The 17,366-nt window shown below is 62.2% G+C and overlaps 2 protein-coding genes across 5 annotated transcripts in view; one reads left to right on the top strand and one right to left on the bottom strand.

Moving 5' to 3' along the window:
- PC (pyruvate carboxylase) overlaps positions 1-17,366 on the top strand; it is a 106,884-nt gene that overhangs the window by 81,924 nt on the left and 7,594 nt on the right. For all 4 annotated transcript variants that reach the window (XM_082844881.1, XM_082844879.1, XM_082844882.1 and 1 more), the window contains 9 exons: positions 2,260-2,395; positions 2,511-2,695; positions 3,022-3,187; positions 3,280-3,425; positions 3,548-3,665; positions 3,954-4,105; positions 5,955-6,073; positions 8,332-8,494; positions 10,638-10,820. In XM_082844881.1, the coding sequence (XP_082701007.1) occupies positions 2,260-2,395; positions 2,511-2,695; positions 3,022-3,187; positions 3,280-3,425; positions 3,548-3,665; positions 3,954-4,105; positions 5,955-6,073; positions 8,332-8,494; positions 10,638-10,820 (1,368 nt within the window). The remainder of the gene's footprint in view (positions 1-2,259; positions 2,396-2,510; positions 2,696-3,021; positions 3,188-3,279; positions 3,426-3,547; positions 3,666-3,953; positions 4,106-5,954; positions 6,074-8,331; positions 8,495-10,637; positions 10,821-17,366) is intronic.
- On the bottom strand, positions 12,516-16,139 carry LRFN4 (leucine rich repeat and fibronectin type III domain containing 4). The gene is made up of 2 exons (XM_082843768.1): positions 14,501-16,139; positions 12,516-13,952 (listed from the first exon to the last, which is right to left on the bottom strand). Exons 1-2 carry the CDS (start codon positions 15,847-15,849, stop codon positions 13,391-13,393), a joined length of 1,911 nt encoding a protein of 636 aa, XP_082699894.1. The 5' UTR covers positions 15,850-16,139; the 3' UTR covers positions 12,516-13,390.

The raw sequence follows: 17,366 nt of genomic DNA, 5'->3' as shown, positions 1-17,366 counted from the left end.
CGGCCATGGCTCACGGGCCCAGCCGCTCCGTGGCATGTGGGATCTTCCCGGACTGGGGCATGAACCCGTGTCCCCAGCATCGGCAGGCGGACTCCCAACCACTGCGCCACCAGGGAAGCCCTCCTCTCTTGACTGTTCTGTCCCCAGCAGATCTACCCCAGGCCCAGGGCTTCCAACCCCACCCTTTTGCTGAAGCACCCAGGCTTCCTGCCTGGCTCTGACCTCTTTGGCAGCCCGTCCCCACCCCCAGTCTGGTCTCTCCTGAGGTGGGGGAGGCACTTCCACTTGCCCATCCTGGGCTTCTTCCTTCCCCTCATCTTCCACAGTGGGTCTCAGTGAATCTAGCCTGTTGTATCCCAGATACCTCCCCACCCCCTCTGTCCCCCCCAGTCAGAGGTGCTGCCTCTGTCTCAGCCCCTGCACAGCCCCACACGTGCACCCTCTTTCCGTCCTCGCTGCTCCCAACCCAGGCATCTTTTCCAAACACGCAGCAGGTCGTGCCCTCCACCACCGTATTGGGTGAGAGGCGGACGTACCCAGAGGCCTCGGCAGCCTGGCCCGTCTCACCTTCAGCCGTGGGGTCCCTGCCCCCAGCTGTCAGACCGGATCTTTCTTGGACACACCCAGCTCCTTCTTCCCTCGGGTCCTTGGCCGTGGCTGTTACTGTGCTTGGGGTGCGTTCCCTGCAGATCAGATCTGTGTGTGGCTGCGGCTTCCTGCATTTAGGTCCCCACGTCCGTGCCCTCCTCGGAGAGGCCCACTTAATATCCAGCCCCCCGCCCGGTAATTCTCAAAATGTTACCTGTTTTCTTGCCCTTGGGGCACTAGTCATGATCTGAAAGGACCTTATTTCTGTCTTTTTCCTTTTCTCTTCTCCTTCCCTGGGTCTACCTCCTGTGAGCGCCGAGGCCTTCCTGCCTTGTTCTCGACGCCCTCGCCTGGCGCTGTGCCTGGCGGGGTTGATGCTCGGCGGGCCGCCCTCTCTCCCCTGGTCTGAGGGCTTCCCTCTTCTCTCTGTCTTCTCTTTATTTCCTTATTTCTCTTCTTGTCTTTCTATTTGGTCTTTATTTCCCCTTATCCGTCTTGTTGGCCATAATATGATGCTGAGGTTTTTATATATAAATATATATATATATTTATGCTTCTTACTTAAAACAAAATGGTTGAGTCAAGCATTTAAACTTTACTGAGACATAGTTCACGTGGTTAGCTGGATGAAGGCACCGGAGCAAGGGTAAAGGACCGAATGCCAGTTTGGGCTCTGCTGTAACAGCTGTGTGACTTTGAACACACTTTTTAAAGCTCGCCTGGGCCTTGGTTTTCTTCATTTGTAAAATGAGGCGGGTGGTTGACCTCTGAAGATGTTCTACATTCTGGGATGTAAATTGCCCTCAGTTTATTTTTATTGTGATAAACTATGTATTGATATAACAGAATTTGCCATCCTAACTATTTTTAAGCGTATGGTTCGTTCGCTGGCGTCACGTACCTTCACATCGTTGTGCAACCATCACTACTGGCCATTTCCAGCACTTTTTCGTCTTGCAAAACTGAGACTCTGTCCCCTTTAAACAATCCCCAACCCCACCCCCATCCCCTGGCCCCCCCACTCCCGCTGTCTTGTCTCTGTGAATTTGACTCCTCTAGGGACCTCATCTAAGCAGAATCATGCTGTATTTGTCTTTTTGTGACTGGCCCATTTCACTGGCCCTCAGCTGGGTTTCATGACTAATTTACTTAGTAGCCCTTGTAGCAAGAAAGTTTTCTGCAGTTTGAAGAAATCTGCATTTTAACCAAGTAGAGGCTGTGCTTCCCTAGAGCACACTGATGCGGGTTCGCTCCTGGGGAGATCCACTGTCAGACGGAACCCTGAGGGAGGGACGCAGGGGTCAGTGTGGGGCACGAAGGTTCTAAAGTCTGGGGTTGCCTGGACAGCTGTGCCCAGCAGAGGGGACACTGACATTACACACTGTGGTCATGCAGGGCTGCTGGCTTGTCTCTGAAATTGCTTTAAAAGCTTGAAGTGTGGTGCTTTGGAAATTATAGTGAGTATTAGAGTGTGAGGGTAAACTTGGGGTGCCATCTGGGTGTGAATTTGCTCCCTTCCCTATAGTTACTCAGCCCCGCAGGGAGGAATCGAGGCGGCAGTGGTGCTGGCTTTCACGCGGGGCTGCTGGGAGGCTGGCGCGGGACACCCGCTCTTCCTGGAGACCCTCGGAGCTGAGGTTTCTCTAACCTGGCCATGACTTCTCTCCCTAGATGCTGAAGTTTCAAACTATCCGTGGGGGCCTGAGGCTCCTAGGTATCCGCCGAACCTCCACTGCCCCCGCTGCCTCGCCCAGTGTCCGGCGCCTGGAGTACAAGCCCATCAAGAAGGTCATGGTGGCCAACAGAGGTGAGCACAGCGGGAGCCAGTGTCCAGCCCCTGCCCCAGCTCCCTGCCCCTTTTTCTGCGTCTCTTAGGACCCGGGGATCTAAATTCCCATCCTGTTGCCCACCCCCGGCCCCAGGCGAGATCGCCATCCGCGTGTTCCGGGCCTGCACGGAGCTGGGCATCCGCACCGTGGCTGTCTACTCAGAGCAGGACACTGGCCAGATGCACCGACAGAAAGCTGACGAAGCCTACCTCATCGGCCGCGGCCTCGCCCCGGTGCAGGCCTATCTGCACATCCCAGACATCATCAAGGTGGCCAAGGTGAGCGGGGCTGGGCTGGGCTGGGGGCCTCCTGAGGGCCAGGCCTGGGTCCTGTGTCTGCCCCCTGCAAAACTTGACGCTGCTGGCAGTGAGTCCCTGTGAAGGGATGAATGAGTGAGTGAGTGAATGAGTGAGTGAGTGAGTGAGTGAAGGAATGAGTGAGTGAGTGAAGGAATGAGTGAGTGAGTGAAGGAATGAGTGAGTGAGTGAGGGAATGAATGAGTGAGTGCGGGGGAGCAGGCGCGAGGGCTGCAGGGTTTGGGCGGGCCTGCGTGAAGGGCTTTGAGGTGAGCTCCACTCTTCTGACGCCACCAACCCCCCGCCAGGAAAACAACGTGGATGCCGTGCACCCTGGCTATGGGTTTCTGTCAGAGCGAGCAGACTTTGCCCAGGCCTGCCAGGATGCCGGGGTTCGGTTCATTGGGCCGAGCCCTGAGGTGGTCCGCAAGATGGGAGATAAGGTGGAAGCCCGGGCCATTGCCATCGCTGCAGGTGAGCATGGGGGCCACACAGCTCCTCGGGGGGCTGTCTGGGGCGGGGGCGCTGCTGGCGGGCTTCGGCCTGACCTGCCTGTCTCCCAACAGGTGTCCCCGTGGTCCCCGGCACAGATGCCCCCATCACTTCCCTACATGAGGCTCACCATTTCTCCAACACCTACGGCTTCCCCATTATCTTCAAGGCCGCCTATGGGGGCGGGGGGCGCGGCATGAGGGTTGTGCAGAGCTACGAGGTGAGCAGACGCCGCGGGCTGGGAGGCCACCTGCAGAGGGACTGGGGTGCTGGGGGCAGGCAGGGCCGCGCACAGCAGAGCTTGGGACCCACTGTCTCCTTGGCCCTCGCCTGCCCTCCCAGGAGCTGGAGGAGAACTACACCCGGGCCTACTCGGAGGCCCTGGCCGCCTTCGGGAACGGGGCGCTCTTCGTGGAGAAGTTCATTGAGAAGCCGCGCCACATCGAGGTGCAGATCCTGGGTGAGTGGGGCGCGTTCCCGGGGCCACAGCGCGAGGCAGTTGCCGAGGACCCGCCCCTTCTGCTTGGGGAAAGCTGCAGGGGCTTTCCCTCAGGAAGGCCCTCCCCAGGAAGGCGGGCTGTGGGGCCATGCTGGTCGGGCCCAAGGCCTCCGTTGTGCCCGTTTCTGTCCTGGCTGAGCCACCGCTGGGAGCCGTGCCGAGCGGCCACAGTGCTTGCGCAGGGATCGCCAGCAGCTCAGGGGTGTCTGGGTCCCAGGAGGAGCTGAGCGCAGTCTACCTCCACCCCAGGGGACCAGTACGGGAACATCCTGCACCTGTACGAGCGAGACTGCTCCATCCAGCGGCGGCACCAGAAGGTGGTCGAGATCGCCCCTGCTGCCCACCTGGACCCCCAGCTTCGGAGCCGGCTCACCAGTGACTCTGTCAAACTTGCAAAGCAGGTGAAGGGCAGGGGCTCTTGGGGACAGAGTTTGAAAGCCAAGGGCACGGGCTCCTCCCCATGTGGAGACAAGGAGCCCATTCCTGCAGGCTTGCTTTGAGCTCCTGCTGGCATAAGCCTCACGGCCGGCGGTCACTGGGGTCCAGATGTGGCCAGCTGCTGCAGAGCAGGGAGGCCCAGGGTGACCAGCTCCGGGACGGGGGCAGGAGGATTGAGGGCTGATGCGGGGCCCTCGGCATCCTTGCTTTGCAGCCGCAGAGGCGCTGGGCCCAGAGGCCAAGCCTGGAGACCAGAAAGGCTGAGAGGAGGAGGGAAAGAGCCACCGGCCCCTCCTTAGTGCCCTCTGCACAGATTGAGTTTCTGCGCCGCACCAGCGAACCCCTGGAACAAAGGGAATGAGAGTCAGTGGGATCTGTTAAGATTAAGGAACAGTATTCAGGCATCTCTTCCTTCCTCACTTAATTGTTTTTTTTTTGGCTGCGCTGGGTCTTCGTTGCTGCGTGTGGGCTTTCTCTAGTTGCGGCGAGCGGGGACTACTCTTTGTTGCGGTGCCTGGGGTTCTCATTGTGGTGGCTTCTCTTGTTGCAGAGCACGGGCTCTAGGCATGCAGGCTTCAGTAGTTGTGGCTCGCGGGCTCTAGAGCGCAGGCTCAGTAGTTGTGGCACACGGGCTTAGTTGCTCCGTGGCATGTGGGATCTTCCCAGACCAGGGCTCGAACCCGTGTCCCCTGCATTGGTAGGCGGATTCTTAACCATTGGGCCACCAGGGAAGCCCCTCGCTTACTCTTAACTGTCCCCTACATCGCATCTATTGCAACCCATTTGCTCCCCAGGTCCTCTTCCGCCTGTCTCTGCTCTGCAGGGATATGGAGTGACTCCCCCAGGCCGACCCAGGAAAGTGCCTGCCGCACGTGACCAGGCTGCAGCAGGGGCCCTGCTCTCTGTTCCGCTGGGGCCCTCCTGACCCCACCCCCACTCAGAGGCCAGGCATCCTACCCCCGCCTCTGCCTCCCCATCCCAGAGGCCCGAGTGGACATCTCTTCAGATCTGCTCTCCCCGGCTGCCAGGCGGGCCCCTGGGCCCGCTCTCTTTCTGGACCCTAGCTCCCTCAGGCTCTCAGGCAGCCCGCGCCCACGGACCATGGCCGCTTCTGTAACCTTCCCCAAATGGAAAGCCAGCCACGGCTAACATGCAGCATTGATTAGGGTCTGATTATAGTTGAGATTTTGGTTCCTTTATAAGAGGACTATTCTTGCCTTGAGTTTGGTCTTATTTATTGGCTTATGCTGTGTCTCCTTCCAGAACAGATTTGAGGGAGCTGAGTGAAGTCTAGTTTGTGGTTTTGGTAGGACCAGAAGTGAAGCTAGAATTAGGCTTGTATTTTGTGTTAGAGCCTTATCTGTTGGTTCCTCTCAAATGGCATCTCTTTGGGTAGTGGCCAGAAGTGATGATGGAGTAAAGTAGAGGGGATCTTTCTGAAGACCCTCTAAGAATAAGAAGGGTCCAGGAGAGGCCAGGGTGTGCACAGGTGGGCCTGTGCCCAAAAGCTGAGGAGCTGCTGGGTAGAGGGCACCGTCTGGGCCAGACAGGAGCTTCTGCTCGTGTCTCACCCAGACAAGCTGTGTGCAGCCCTCAGAGGTTCCTGCGGAGGCCTGGGGTAAGATGTCCAGGCCGGGGCCCATTGTGGATTTTGGGCTCTCGCCTCCCGGGGGCAGGGCTGGTGGGCTGCCTGCCATCGGTTGGGGCAGGGTTTGCCGCAGTCTGTTCTATTATGGAACCAACCCAGTGGGTGAGCCTGCATCCCCATCAGGCTCCCATCACTGCACCCCTGCTGATGAGGCCACCCCACAGGTGGGCTACGAGAACGCGGGCACGGTGGAATTCCTGGTGGACAAGTACGGCAAGCACTACTTCATTGAGGTCAACTCGCGCCTGCAGGTGGAGCACACCGTCACCGAGGAGATCACCGAGTGAGCACAGGGGTCGGCCCAGTGACGCAGGGGCAGCCTCCGTGACCAGCCCGCGGCTGCAAACGGCGGGGAGCAGTACTGGGAAGGGGCGTCTCCCCCATCTTGTGTGAAATCCACATCAGGTGGTTCCTAGGGAGTGGGCAGCGGGAGCTCAGCTCATGTCCACTGGTAGAGAATATTTAGGGATCCAGGTACTTACTTTTTATGAAAATTATTATTATAAAAGCATTACATGGTTATTGTAAGAATTAGTACAAAGGAGCAAATAAAAATGACTCAGAACTCCACCCATCAGAAACGGGATGCTGAGGAGGTTCCCGGCAGGCTGTGATGTGTGCTGCACATAATGACCTCACTGGAAGAAGGTGCCAATCAACCCCATTTTTCAGATGATGAAACTGAGGCTCAGAGAGGTTGAGAGAGTTGCTCAGGGTCACACAGCTGGTCGTCTCCAGCCCTGTGCTGTGTCTCCTACGCCCACACTAAATCTTTTGGTTTCTTTCCGTCTTTATTTACTACATAAGTAGTTTGACACAACTGAGATGTTTTGTATAGAACTTTTATTCTACATTTAAAACGTCATATTTGTCTAAGGCATTCCCATTCTTTGCAAATACTTTAAGTGGTGGCACACTATTCCATTTTCTGGGTATTTTATAACTTATCTACATATTCCTCTGTTTTTAGACAATCAGGTTGTTTGGCTTTTGTAGTTATTAAGGGTGTGTCAGTTAACATCTTTGGGCCTAAATCTTTGCCCACCTCTCTGAAGAGTTCTGAGGACAGACACCTTTAGTAGGATTACCAGAGCAATGGATAAGCCACATCTCACCTAAAGAGCCTTCGAGACCCCTTGTTCCAATTTGTTCTCCCACAAGCATTGCGTAGAGACATTCCAAAAAAACCTGCCCATTTTATAAACAATTAATATGGCCTTTCATGGTTTCAAAATACATACATTGAGCCTTTCAAGTGTTACACCCTAGCTTTGGGTCAGTCCATCTCACCATGGAACCTTTCGGACAGTTCCTTCCCCGACCCCTGACCCCACCTGAGACTGAGGATGCTGCTGGGGCGCCTGCGTTTGCCCGGCAGGTGCACGGAAGGCCTCAGGGTCCTTGCTCTCTCGAGGTGAAGGCTGTGTTGAGGCACATGCTCCGGCCTCGCCCTCTGGCCCCGTGAGACTTTCCCCATTGCGTTGCTGTAAAATTGTCGTCAATCTTGAGCCTGTTCGGAGCCTGTTCTGCTAAGGATGGGAGTCTTTGCTTGCTCGAGAGCAGAGGTTTTATGTCAGACAGACACAGACTGGGGTGCAGCTTCCTCCCAAGCCACTAGCTGTGTAGAGCTTGGGTGGGCTGCAGCCTCTCTGACCCTCGGGCTCCTCCTCTGATGGGAATGACAGTGACTCCCAGAGCATTACTGTGGAGGTGAAGCTTGGAAAGAGCACAGCCAGAGTCTGCGGTATAGACGCGGCGATGCATGGTAGTCATCCTCACTGCTGTGGAGTGGTTTAGCAGGAAATGCGAAACACTGAGGAAGATCCGCCAGGGCAGTAGTTCCCAGGCCGTCCTTATCATAAGCCTCGGTGACAATAAATTTAAAACCTTGAGGTTTTTTTAACAGCTATTCCACTTAGATTTGTTGCTGTCCTTAGGAGCATGGCAGTCAGCGAGGGTGTGCTTAGAAAACCAGGCACATTTGGAGAGCTTTGTACTGTGAGACCTTCTCTGAAGGGTCTTTCTTGGGGATAGGCCCAGCTGCAACATAGGTCCTGGGAGGGTGGGATCCTGACCGCGATGGCGCCCACCGGTGTGGACCCTCCAGTAGCTGCGGCCCCATCTCAGCAAGCCTGGCCTTCACTATAACCCTGTCGTCTTGCAAACTGGCCCCCAGCCCCACCCAGCACACACCCTGTGGCACATACCACTCTTAAGAATGAGGGTCTGAGCCTTCAGATCCAGGCTTGGCCGAGGGAGGGTTTGGGGGAGGCAGGAGGACAGAGAGACCCCAGGGAAGGAGTAGGGCAGAGCGTGGGGAGGAGTAGTTTGGGAGGGGGTGCAAGATGAGGTAGATGCTAATATTTCAGCCACCCCTCCGGCTGCCGCGTTCTCCTCATTCAGACTCTGCGGGTTCCCAGCCCGGTCTGGTTGGGAGGAGGCTGCCGAAGGGTCAGCCGGCAGGGGCGGCGGGGCCAGGGCTGCCCTGCCCATCCCCTGCCTCACGCTCTCCCCCTCCTCTGCCTCTCCCCCATCCTGCAGTGTGGACCTGGTCCACGCCCAGATCCACGTGGCCGAGGGCCGGAGCCTGCCTGACCTGGGCCTGCGGCAAGAGAACATCCGCATCAACGGCTGTGCCATCCAGTGCCGGGTCACCACTGAGGACCCCTCGCGCAGCTTCCAGCCGGACACCGGCCGCATTGAGGTAGGGCCGCCTTCCCACTGAGCCCGCCACCAGTCTCGGCCTGCTTGCAGACGCTTCTCCAGGGGGCACGAGGGAGCCTGTGGGCCCGGCAGTGAAGGAGGCCCCTGGCTTGAGCTGACAGGAAGCTGGCTGAGAGTACGTGGGAGCCAGGCACTGTCCAGGACTAAAGGGGAGAGCACTCCCGGGGAGAGACGGCCATGTGCACAGGCCGGAAAGGCCAGCGGGGGGGATCACGTGGAACAGGGAGCAGACCAGCTGGGTGCCAAGTGCAGGGTCCCTGGGAACAAAGTGTCACAAGAACCCAAAGCTTCACTGCCCACCGAGCAGCGCTGCTGGCTTCTGTCCTGCCTTCAGTCTGAGGGAGACCCCGGGTGCAGCAAGGGATTGGGGCCCGTTATGTCTCAGTGGAGGGGATGGGCTGGGCCAAGGGACCCATCAGGGATGAATGAGGGAGTCGGGGAGATGGACGGGGGCAGGGAGGAGACCCAGAGGCAGGCTCTGCCTGTCAGGGGCTGAGAGAGGGCCTGGGCGGGCTCCCCTGCCCCTCCCCTGGGCACTCCTCTCTCCCCTTCCCTCCCCTCCCCTCCCACCCCAGCCTCTGGGCCCGCTGCAGGCAGGCGCCCTCTGGCCTGCTGGGACTCCTGTTCCCTGGTCCTGTCTCATGCCACCAGCTAAGGATACCTCCAGTCCTGCACGTCAGCAGTGCTGTCACAGGCTCTGCTGGTTTACTGCTCCCCATCTGGCCCGAGCCTCTGAGGAAGCAGGATGCGTGCGGGAGTCCAGGGAGGAGGGCGAGGGTGATTTTGAGGCAGACCCTGAGTTCCTGAGACAAGTGATGTGGGGTGGCCGGGGAGGGAAGGGGAGCTATCTGGATTCTGAAAGCCGCATAGAGCTGCTCGGCTTGAGGCAGAGCTGCCGCCGGAGTTGCGTTTCTGGAAGGGTCCAAGTCCATAGGTGGGGGCCAGCCCCAAGGCCAGAGTGCTGTGCACTGAGCGGCCCTGACTTCCCTGCCCTCGGCCGGGAAGGGGCAGCTCGGAGACACAGCGCTGCCTTGCTGCACCTCCACCTCCGGGGCCTGGCTCCTCCGAGCCTAGTTTACCGCAGAATATTTTTAGCTGACAGTTCCTGCTCACAGCTGTGTGGTCACCCTTAAATATTTTATTGAGTTCCTTTTTATTGAACACGGGCCTGTGTCCCTTAGACGCGGAAATACGGTGCAGCGTGTGTCCCAAGCCCCCCCGGCTGTCCCTCCCGCCCCATCTCCCTGACCTGTGCCGCACATGGGTCCCCTGCCCCGGGTGCAGGCTCTCCCTCCCCCTCCACAGTTGTTCACGCCCCAAGCCCCTGTCCCCGTGCCGTGGCCCCCCTCCCCGCGTCCGACTGTTTGGAGCCCCCGTGCATCCCCATGACGCCTCTCTGACCCTCCCTCTCTGCTTCCCTTCCTGGGCCCGTGGGCTTCTGTGTGTCTCCCTGCATCTGGCCTGGCTCCCTGTTCCTAGTATTAATCATCCGCTCACTCGCTCCTCCCATTTGGAAGGAAGGGAAGGTGGGGGGACACGGAGGCCTTCCCTGTCACTGCGTATGTTATACGCCCCCTGGCCCCCTGGCCTGCCTCCGCTTGCCTTGCTCTCGTCCTGCAGCATCCTTGTCACCCGCCTGTGTGTTTCCTCATTTGTCTGTCTGCCCCCTTCGCCCAGCAGGCTGGGAGCCCCCTGCGAGCAGGGGACTCTGTTTTAGCTGCTCTGTCCCCACTACCTGGCACGAGGCGGGCACACATGCTGTGGAATGAATGAGTGAACTAATGAATGAACCTGAAAAGCAAGAGGGTTGGTCAGGCGGGCGGGGTGGCAGGTCGGTGGGATCTGGCCGGCTTGCCCTGGTCCCTCCGTGCCCTGCAGGCTCCGCATCAGCCCTGAGTGCTGGGCGCCAAGCCCTGGGGCTGGCAGGGCACGCCCTCCCCATCCCTTGTCCTGCCCCCTTTCTCCTCTTGGGGAGGAGGGAGCGGTGACTGTGGCCCTTCCTCCACACGGTGGGGTGCCCCTGGGTTTGCTGGCAGAAAGTAAGAACTTGACAAGCCAGAGTTGGGGTTCACCTGTGCACGGCCCTCAGCACCCTGCCGGCCCATGCTGGCCTCTCCCCGCAGGTGTTCCGGAGCGGGGAGGGAATGGGCATCCGCCTGGACAACGCCTCTGCCTTCCAAGGCGCCGTCATCTCCCCCCACTACGACTCCCTGCTGGTCAAAGTCATCGCCCACGGCAAGGACCACCCCACGGCCGCCACGAAGATGAGCAGAGCCCTTGCCGAGTTCAGAGTCCGAGGCGTGAAGGTGAGAGTCTGCAGGCCCGAGATGCCCATTGGCCTCTCGGTCAGGCCCTGTCAGTTGTGTATAGCTGGAGATGGAATCACAGCCACATACTGTCTTGTCCCTGAGGCCAGCGCTGCTTGAGTAGCTGCGGGCACTCCCTGGGCAGACACTGCCGTCAGACACTCTGCAAGGCAGGAGGGGCAGAAGGACGGGGCTCTGCCCCTCGGAGATCACGCTGCCCAGCCCCCTGTGGAGGGTGGCGGCCTGGCAGACCCACTCCTCCTCACCTGAGAGTCCCGGGGGATGCTCTCCCCGTGCTGAGGACACCATCCCCTGCCCACTGCGCACGGGGAGCTGGGTGGCTGACGGCCCCTCCGCACCGCCCTCTCCTCGGCTGCTCCAGCCCTGCTGCGTCCAGGCTCGGCGCTGGGTCTGGGGCGCATGGGCAGCGCTGTCCTCTCGCAGCCCCACATCATTCCCCTCACCTGTTGACATGCTCCATGGTGTCTGGCAGGTGCTCCGAGGGTGCAGAAGCATTTTGAAAAAGCATGTGGGAGGGAGGAGCCTGTGGGGCTCGGCCCACCTCCCAGGGTCCGTGTTATGGGGCCTCTGCACTTCCGTGAGGAGCCTCAGGGCTCCCGGTCGGGGAGCCATTTCCTGCACACGTGGCAGAGACGTGTCGTGACGTGTGCTCCAACCCTCTTCTTGCTGCGGGGGCTTGGTCTCCTACCACGGTGTCCCAGGGCTGCTTCCGGTGGGGGGTGGCCAGTGTACAGGGGGCCCGGCCACCCCACCCCTCGCCTGCCTGCTTCTGTTGCTCTGTGTTGTCCTGTTGGTGACCCCGGCTGCCCCCCCCCCGTGGTTGTGCCCGTGGGCCATAGGACCCTCCACCTGTCCTATGGGCTGGAGGGCTCCTGAGCGCCCACTGCCTTAGAGCTGGCAGGTGGAGAAGGGAGACCAGGGCCACGGGAGCCTTGAAGGGGCCGAGGAAGGTGGGAGGCTGACAGCAGGCTGGGGCACCAGCGTCCTGCCCAAATGTGCACCTGGACCAGGCCACTGGCCCTGCCAACCCTGCGCCACAGCCCTGCAGGCCACCTGCCCTCCCCCGCCTTCCCCTGTGCCTTCTCCACCCTCTCTCCGCGGCCCCTTGCAGGGCTCACGCTCTCCTGCTCTTCTCTGTTGAAGACCTTGTTTCATTTTATTTAAACCAGGATCTCTCTTGGGCCACATCCAGGTATGTGTTCTGGGGCTGGGCGGGCAGGCACACGTGTGTGTCGATGCCATGCACACATACAAGTGTGTGAGCTCGGCCTGCCACATGTGTACGCACGCACCTTATCGCGCCAACTCTCACTGGGCTGCCATCAGAGCCACAGTGGGCCCCCTTAGGCAGAAAGGGCCACACACCCCTCAGCACAGGTGCAGCACAGCAGGCCTGGGGTGCCACGCCCACCCTCCGCAGCGGGACCCGGGCACCTGCATGTCCTCGAAGCACTGGGTGCACGGGCTGCGCCACACGTGCCTGGAAGTGTGTTTGGAGCACTGACTCCTCCCAGCTGATGCCCAGGAGCAGTGGTTGTTTGAAGGCTGGAGGAGGCCTGTCTGGGCCAGAGGCTGGTGGGGACCTGGGCCTGGAGGAGGCAGGGCAGGGCACGCCGCCCCGTGACTGTGGCTCCTTGAGGTGGGGACTAGAGCAGGGGCCGTGTGGGCGTGGTCCCCCTTGGTGTTTGCCCCTGGGTGTACAGCAAGAGCAAAGCCACGAGGGGCGTCAGTGGAGCAGTTGAGAGCCAAGATCTTGCTCAGGGCCTGCATCCCTGACAGGAACCTTCTGGGGGGTCCCAGACTGAGAGCAGGGCAATGGGATTCCAAGTCCCTTTCCAATCCCTTTGGAGTGACATTTTATACATCCAGAAGGTGCCCTGGCCGATGGTGAATAAGGTTGTCACCCACGGGAGCCAATGGGGACTTCCTTACTGAGTTGCTAAGAACGTTACCAGCCCAGGTCCCTTTGCCCAGAAGGGCTGCACCGCCTCCCACCTGCTCCCTTTGCTACCCAGTGCACTGTAACGCCCATGCCAGGTGAGGGCGAGACATCCTGCCCATGCACTGTCAGGAAGGGGCGTTCCCTGCACTCAGACGTGGGCAAAGAGCACAGAGGCGCTGGGCCCCACAGCACTCCAGGACCTGAGGGCACCCCAGGCTGGCTGGGCCTCCATGGGGCTGGTAGCCCCAGCACTGACCCCATCTTGTTTGTGCCTCCACTGGCCCGGAGTCCCCCCTCTCTTTTCAGGAAACCTAGCAGGGCAAGACCAGAGACTAGCGGTGAGGTGACCCCAGTAATTTTATTATAAAGAAAAACAAGACTTGCACTTGGTGGCTGTAGCCCCCGCCTCGGAGGCCGTGAGCACCTGTCACAGGGACCTGTCCCATTTTGCCCGACTGGAGGCCAGAACCAGGGAGAGCGCCCCCTGTCCTTCCCAAGGGACCCAGGGTAAAACCAGGAGGGACTCCCAGGCAGCACTGACCCACTGGGCCAGGAGGCTGCCCACCCCACACCCTCTGCCGCCCACCCTGGGCTGGCTCCCTTGCCATCACACCACACTCTCTTCCAGCCGCTCGGCGCTGCCCCCCATGCCCCGGCACCCGGCCCCGAGCAGCCCCCCGTGCACAGAGTGGCTCCGTCGGGCCCAGGCCCCTCCGAGGCGCCTGGCGTACCCGTAGCACCCGCCCGTGTCTCCCAGGTCCAGGGAGCAGCTGCGCTGGGGGCGAGGCGGGGGGCTCCGTGGTGGGTGCGTCTTGGGTGTGGGGCTGGGGCCCCCGTTGGTCTGGGATTGGACGTGGCTGAGCTTGAGGGGGAGGCGGCCATTCCCGGCCCCCCGGCCCCGAACCAGCAAGGCCACAGTGAAGACCAGTAAGGCAGCCACCAGCACCCCCCCGACAGCCACAGTCAGGGTCCCGCCCAGCACGTGGGCCTGCAGGGCGTGGCACAGGGGCATGGCTGGCAGCGTGGAAAAGTGGGCACAGCCCAGCAGCCTAGTGGCTGTGAGGTCGGAAGGCCCAGCGGCGGGTGACAGGGCCAGCAGACAGAGGTCATAGTCGGCACCCGGGACCAGGTGTTTCAGCAGGAAGTGGTGGCTGGAGGCTGGGACGATCCTGTGGGCAAGGGCAGGCAGTCAGAGTGCAGGCAAGGGGGCCCAGGCCCCAGCCCACCCCCACCCGCCTCACCACACGCCCCCAGGCCCCAGCTCTGAACTCCCCCTTCCCCAGGACCACACGGGCCTGTGTGTTCACTGAAGAAGGCAGAGAAAACAGGACAGGCACGTGTGGCCCTGGAGCCGGTTGTCAGGGGCCAGAGAGGTGTGCACGTTGACACCCGGGCCCAGGGCTGGCCTCGAGGCGGTGGAGAATCACACACCAGACGCACAAACACCACGCGTGTGCGGGCCAAGCCCACGAGCTTAAATGCAGACGGCCGCCAATACCCGAGGCCTCACCCGCTCTGCCATGTCTGAGGCCTCCCCCTCCCCTCCCCCTGCAGCCCCCACTCGGCCCAGGCAGCTCAGAAGCTGAGGAGGGGTGTATGGAAGCCCTGAGGAGGCAGAAGGAGCAGGAGAGGTAGCCAAGCCCGAGGGGTGGGGCAGGGTTCAGAGGAGGGCGGCGGGGGTGGCGCTGGGGGCACGGACCGCAAAGCCCCTCCTCACCGGTACACGAGGGTGTCGTCCTCGCTGCTGTTGTATTGGATTTGGAACATCCACACGGGGTCCGCCGGCCGCCCTGGCCCCCAGCTCACTAGTCCCGAGGTGGCGGTCACCTCCGTCACCTGCACGGCTGGCTCAGACTCCAGTGTCCCCTCGCCCTCGGCAGCAGTGCGGGCTGAGGCAGCGATGTCCGAGGGCCCCGGGCGGGCCCCCTCGGTACTGCCGTTCCCTCCGTGGGGTAAAGCCAGCACTCGTAGTTCTACCCGCGCTGTGGCCTCTCCAGCAGGGTTGGTGGCAATGCAGGTGTAGCCCCCCGCGTCCGCGGAACCCGTCACCCCAATCTCCAGGGTTCCGTTGGGAAAAGCCCGGGCTCGGGAGGAGTTGCCGACCAGCCGGTCGTCAGGGCCGACCCAGTGCATGGTGGGCGCAGGGTCGCCGAGGGCCCGGCACCGCAGTGTGGCCCGCTGGCCCTCCAGCACCCAGAGGCGCTGCGTGTGGCGGGCAATGAGGGGCGGCTCACAGGAGAACTCGCCCTCAGGCACCGCCCAGAAGTAGCGACCGGCCAGGCTGGGCGGGGAGGCGCAGGTCTCCAGGTCGTCCGGCCGGGCGAGCCGCCGCAGCCACAGCAGTTCGCAGTTGCAGTGCAGGGGGTTCCCACTGAAGCTCAGCACCAGCGGGGCAGGCGAGGCCTCGGCGTTGCGCCCCCGGGAGAAGAGCGGGTCGGGCGCCAGCGTGGCCAAGCGGTTGGAGGTGAGGTCGAGGCGGGAGAGCTGGCCGAGTTGGGCAAAGGCGCCCGGGGGCAATGCGTCAATGAGGTTGTGGTCCAGGTTGAGGGTGTGTAGGGCAGGCATGGCGCCGATGCCGGCCCAGGGCACCTGCCGCAGGTTGTTGTAGGACAGGTCCAGGTCCTCCAAGCTGTCCAGGAAGTCGTCGAAGGCCCCCGGCGCAATGCGGCCCAGCTGGTTGCCGCTGAGAATGAGGTGCTGCAGGTTGACGGGGCCCCGCAGGCTGCCAGTGCCCAGCTCCACCAGCCTGTTGCCATCCAGGTGCAGGGAGCGCAGGCTCTCCAGGTCCCCGAAGGCGCGGGCCCCGATGCGGGTGATGGCGTTGCGGGACAGCGTCAGGTCCACCAGCCCCGTCATGTTGCGGAAGTCTGGCGGCCCTAAGGCCTGGATGAAGTTGTCAGCCAGCCGCAGCTCCACTGTGCGCCGGTCCACGTTGGGTGGCACGAACAGCAGGCCTCGGTGGGCACAGAGGGTGCTGAGCGACTCGGACAGGTTCTGGCAGACGCAGGGCAGTGGGCAGGCGGCCGCTCCACTGGCCAGCAGCAGCAGCAGGAGCGGCGGGGCCATGGTGAGCGCCCTGTAGGGAAGGGTCACAGCCCAGGCACAGGTGGGTCTGGCACAGGTGCCCACTTGCCCCAAGACCCAGTCTCAGGGGCCAGCTTCGAGAGCCTGGCCTGGCGGTGGGGTCAGGGTCAGAGGCCCAAGGGGTCCCCCAAGGCTGAGAGAGGGCTGGAGCCTGCAGGGCCAGGGCCCCCAGAGTAAAGGTCACATTCCCCAAGCAGTTAGGGGGAGTCCGGGCTCTGGGTACAAGGTGAGGCTTGAGGCAGGAAGCGGAGGTGGCCACGAGAGCAGGGAGGGTCCCGGAACTTCCTTTCCCCGGTGTCCCCTGGAATCTCCGGCATCCCTTCGGCGCCATCCCCTCCCCCGCCTGCTAAGGTGCCCCTCCCCAACCCCTCCCGTGGCCCCTTGCCCCTCCCTGGCCAACCCCCAGTCTGTCCCCCTCGGCCCCCTCACCTGGTGTCCGCAGCTCAGGGGGCGCGGGCCGGCCTCCCCGTGGGCCCGGCCGGCCCCTGCCGACTCCAGGCGGCTCTCCCGCGGGGGTGAGGCCCGGGGCTGACCAGCCGCCCTCCGCACGCCTTCCGGCCCATGGCGCTCGGGCCCGCGGCCCCGGCTCACTCGGTTCCCGGCACCTTTTCCGCGGCGCGGCGGCGGCGGCGGCGGCGGCGGCAGCAGCGGCAGTAGCGGCAGTAGCAGCAGTGACAGGCAGGGGGGTGCGAGCCAACGAGCACGCGCACCGTGGACACGCACGTGGAGAGCGGACGTGGAGGGGCTCGCGGGGATCCACCGGGGCCCAGGCCGGCTCCCGAGGTCACCCGGATACGCGGCCACTGCAGAGCCCACGGGTGGCTCCTGGTCACGCCCGAGGCCCGGGCCGGCGCGGACCCGCCGCGCAGCCCCCCGGCGCCGCCGCAGTGCACTCACCCTGGCACAGGCGCGCGCGCCCCCGGCCACCCTGGCGCCCCTGCATCCTGCACCGCACTGGCGCCTGCTGCCGCTGCGCGAACCGTCACTCTGCAGACAGCCAGACAAAGCGCCAGCCCGCGGGCCCCTTCACCATCTCCCAGAGACGAGAGAGTCTTCGTCACATGTCGCTGGGCACCCTCCCGAACACACCCACGCATGTCCACACACCCACACGTCCCCGCACCCACAGGCAGGGCCGGGTGCAAACCCGCACTGTTGCTGGGACCCTTGCATTCACAGACACACGCTGAAGGTCATAACCGTTCTGCATTGCCAAGTCACGTGGAGGGTCCCCAACAGACACGGGCCTTGCGGGGGGGGAGGGGAGGGTTTGGGGCGTCGCCTCCCCCTCCCCCCAGGAAGGGCTCCCGCGGGGTGGGGCCGAGAGGGCTCGGCCTTGGGTCTGGCGCCGTGCTCCGCCCCCGCTGCCGGCCCCTCCCTCTTTCCCGGGCTCCCCGCCCTGCCTGGTGCGCTCCGGAGCCAACCGGTCTCCGCCTCCGACCCAATTGGTGTGCGCGGCGCGGTTCCCAGCTGGCCGGCGGTGGCACGCTGTTTCAAGC

The sequence above is a fragment of the Leucopleurus acutus genome (genome assembly GCF_964270905.1).
Source record: "Leucopleurus acutus genome assembly, chromosome: 8".
Taxonomy (NCBI): domain Eukaryota; kingdom Metazoa; phylum Chordata; class Mammalia; order Artiodactyla; family Delphinidae; genus Leucopleurus; species Leucopleurus acutus.
Note: the sequence above shows the minus strand (reverse complement) of the source record. Positions and strands in the feature narration are given on the sequence as shown.

Bases quoted from the DNA above. Each gene is read 5' to 3' on its own strand.
- LRFN4 (XM_082843768.1), bottom strand. From the start codon at position 15,849: ATGGCCCCGCCGCTCCTGCTGCTGCTGCTGGCCAGTGGAGCGGCCGCC. The intron at 13,953-14,500 runs GTGAGGAGGGGC...CCTTGCCCACAG, and splicing joins GACGACACCCTCGTGTACCG to GATCGTCCCAGCCTCCAGCC.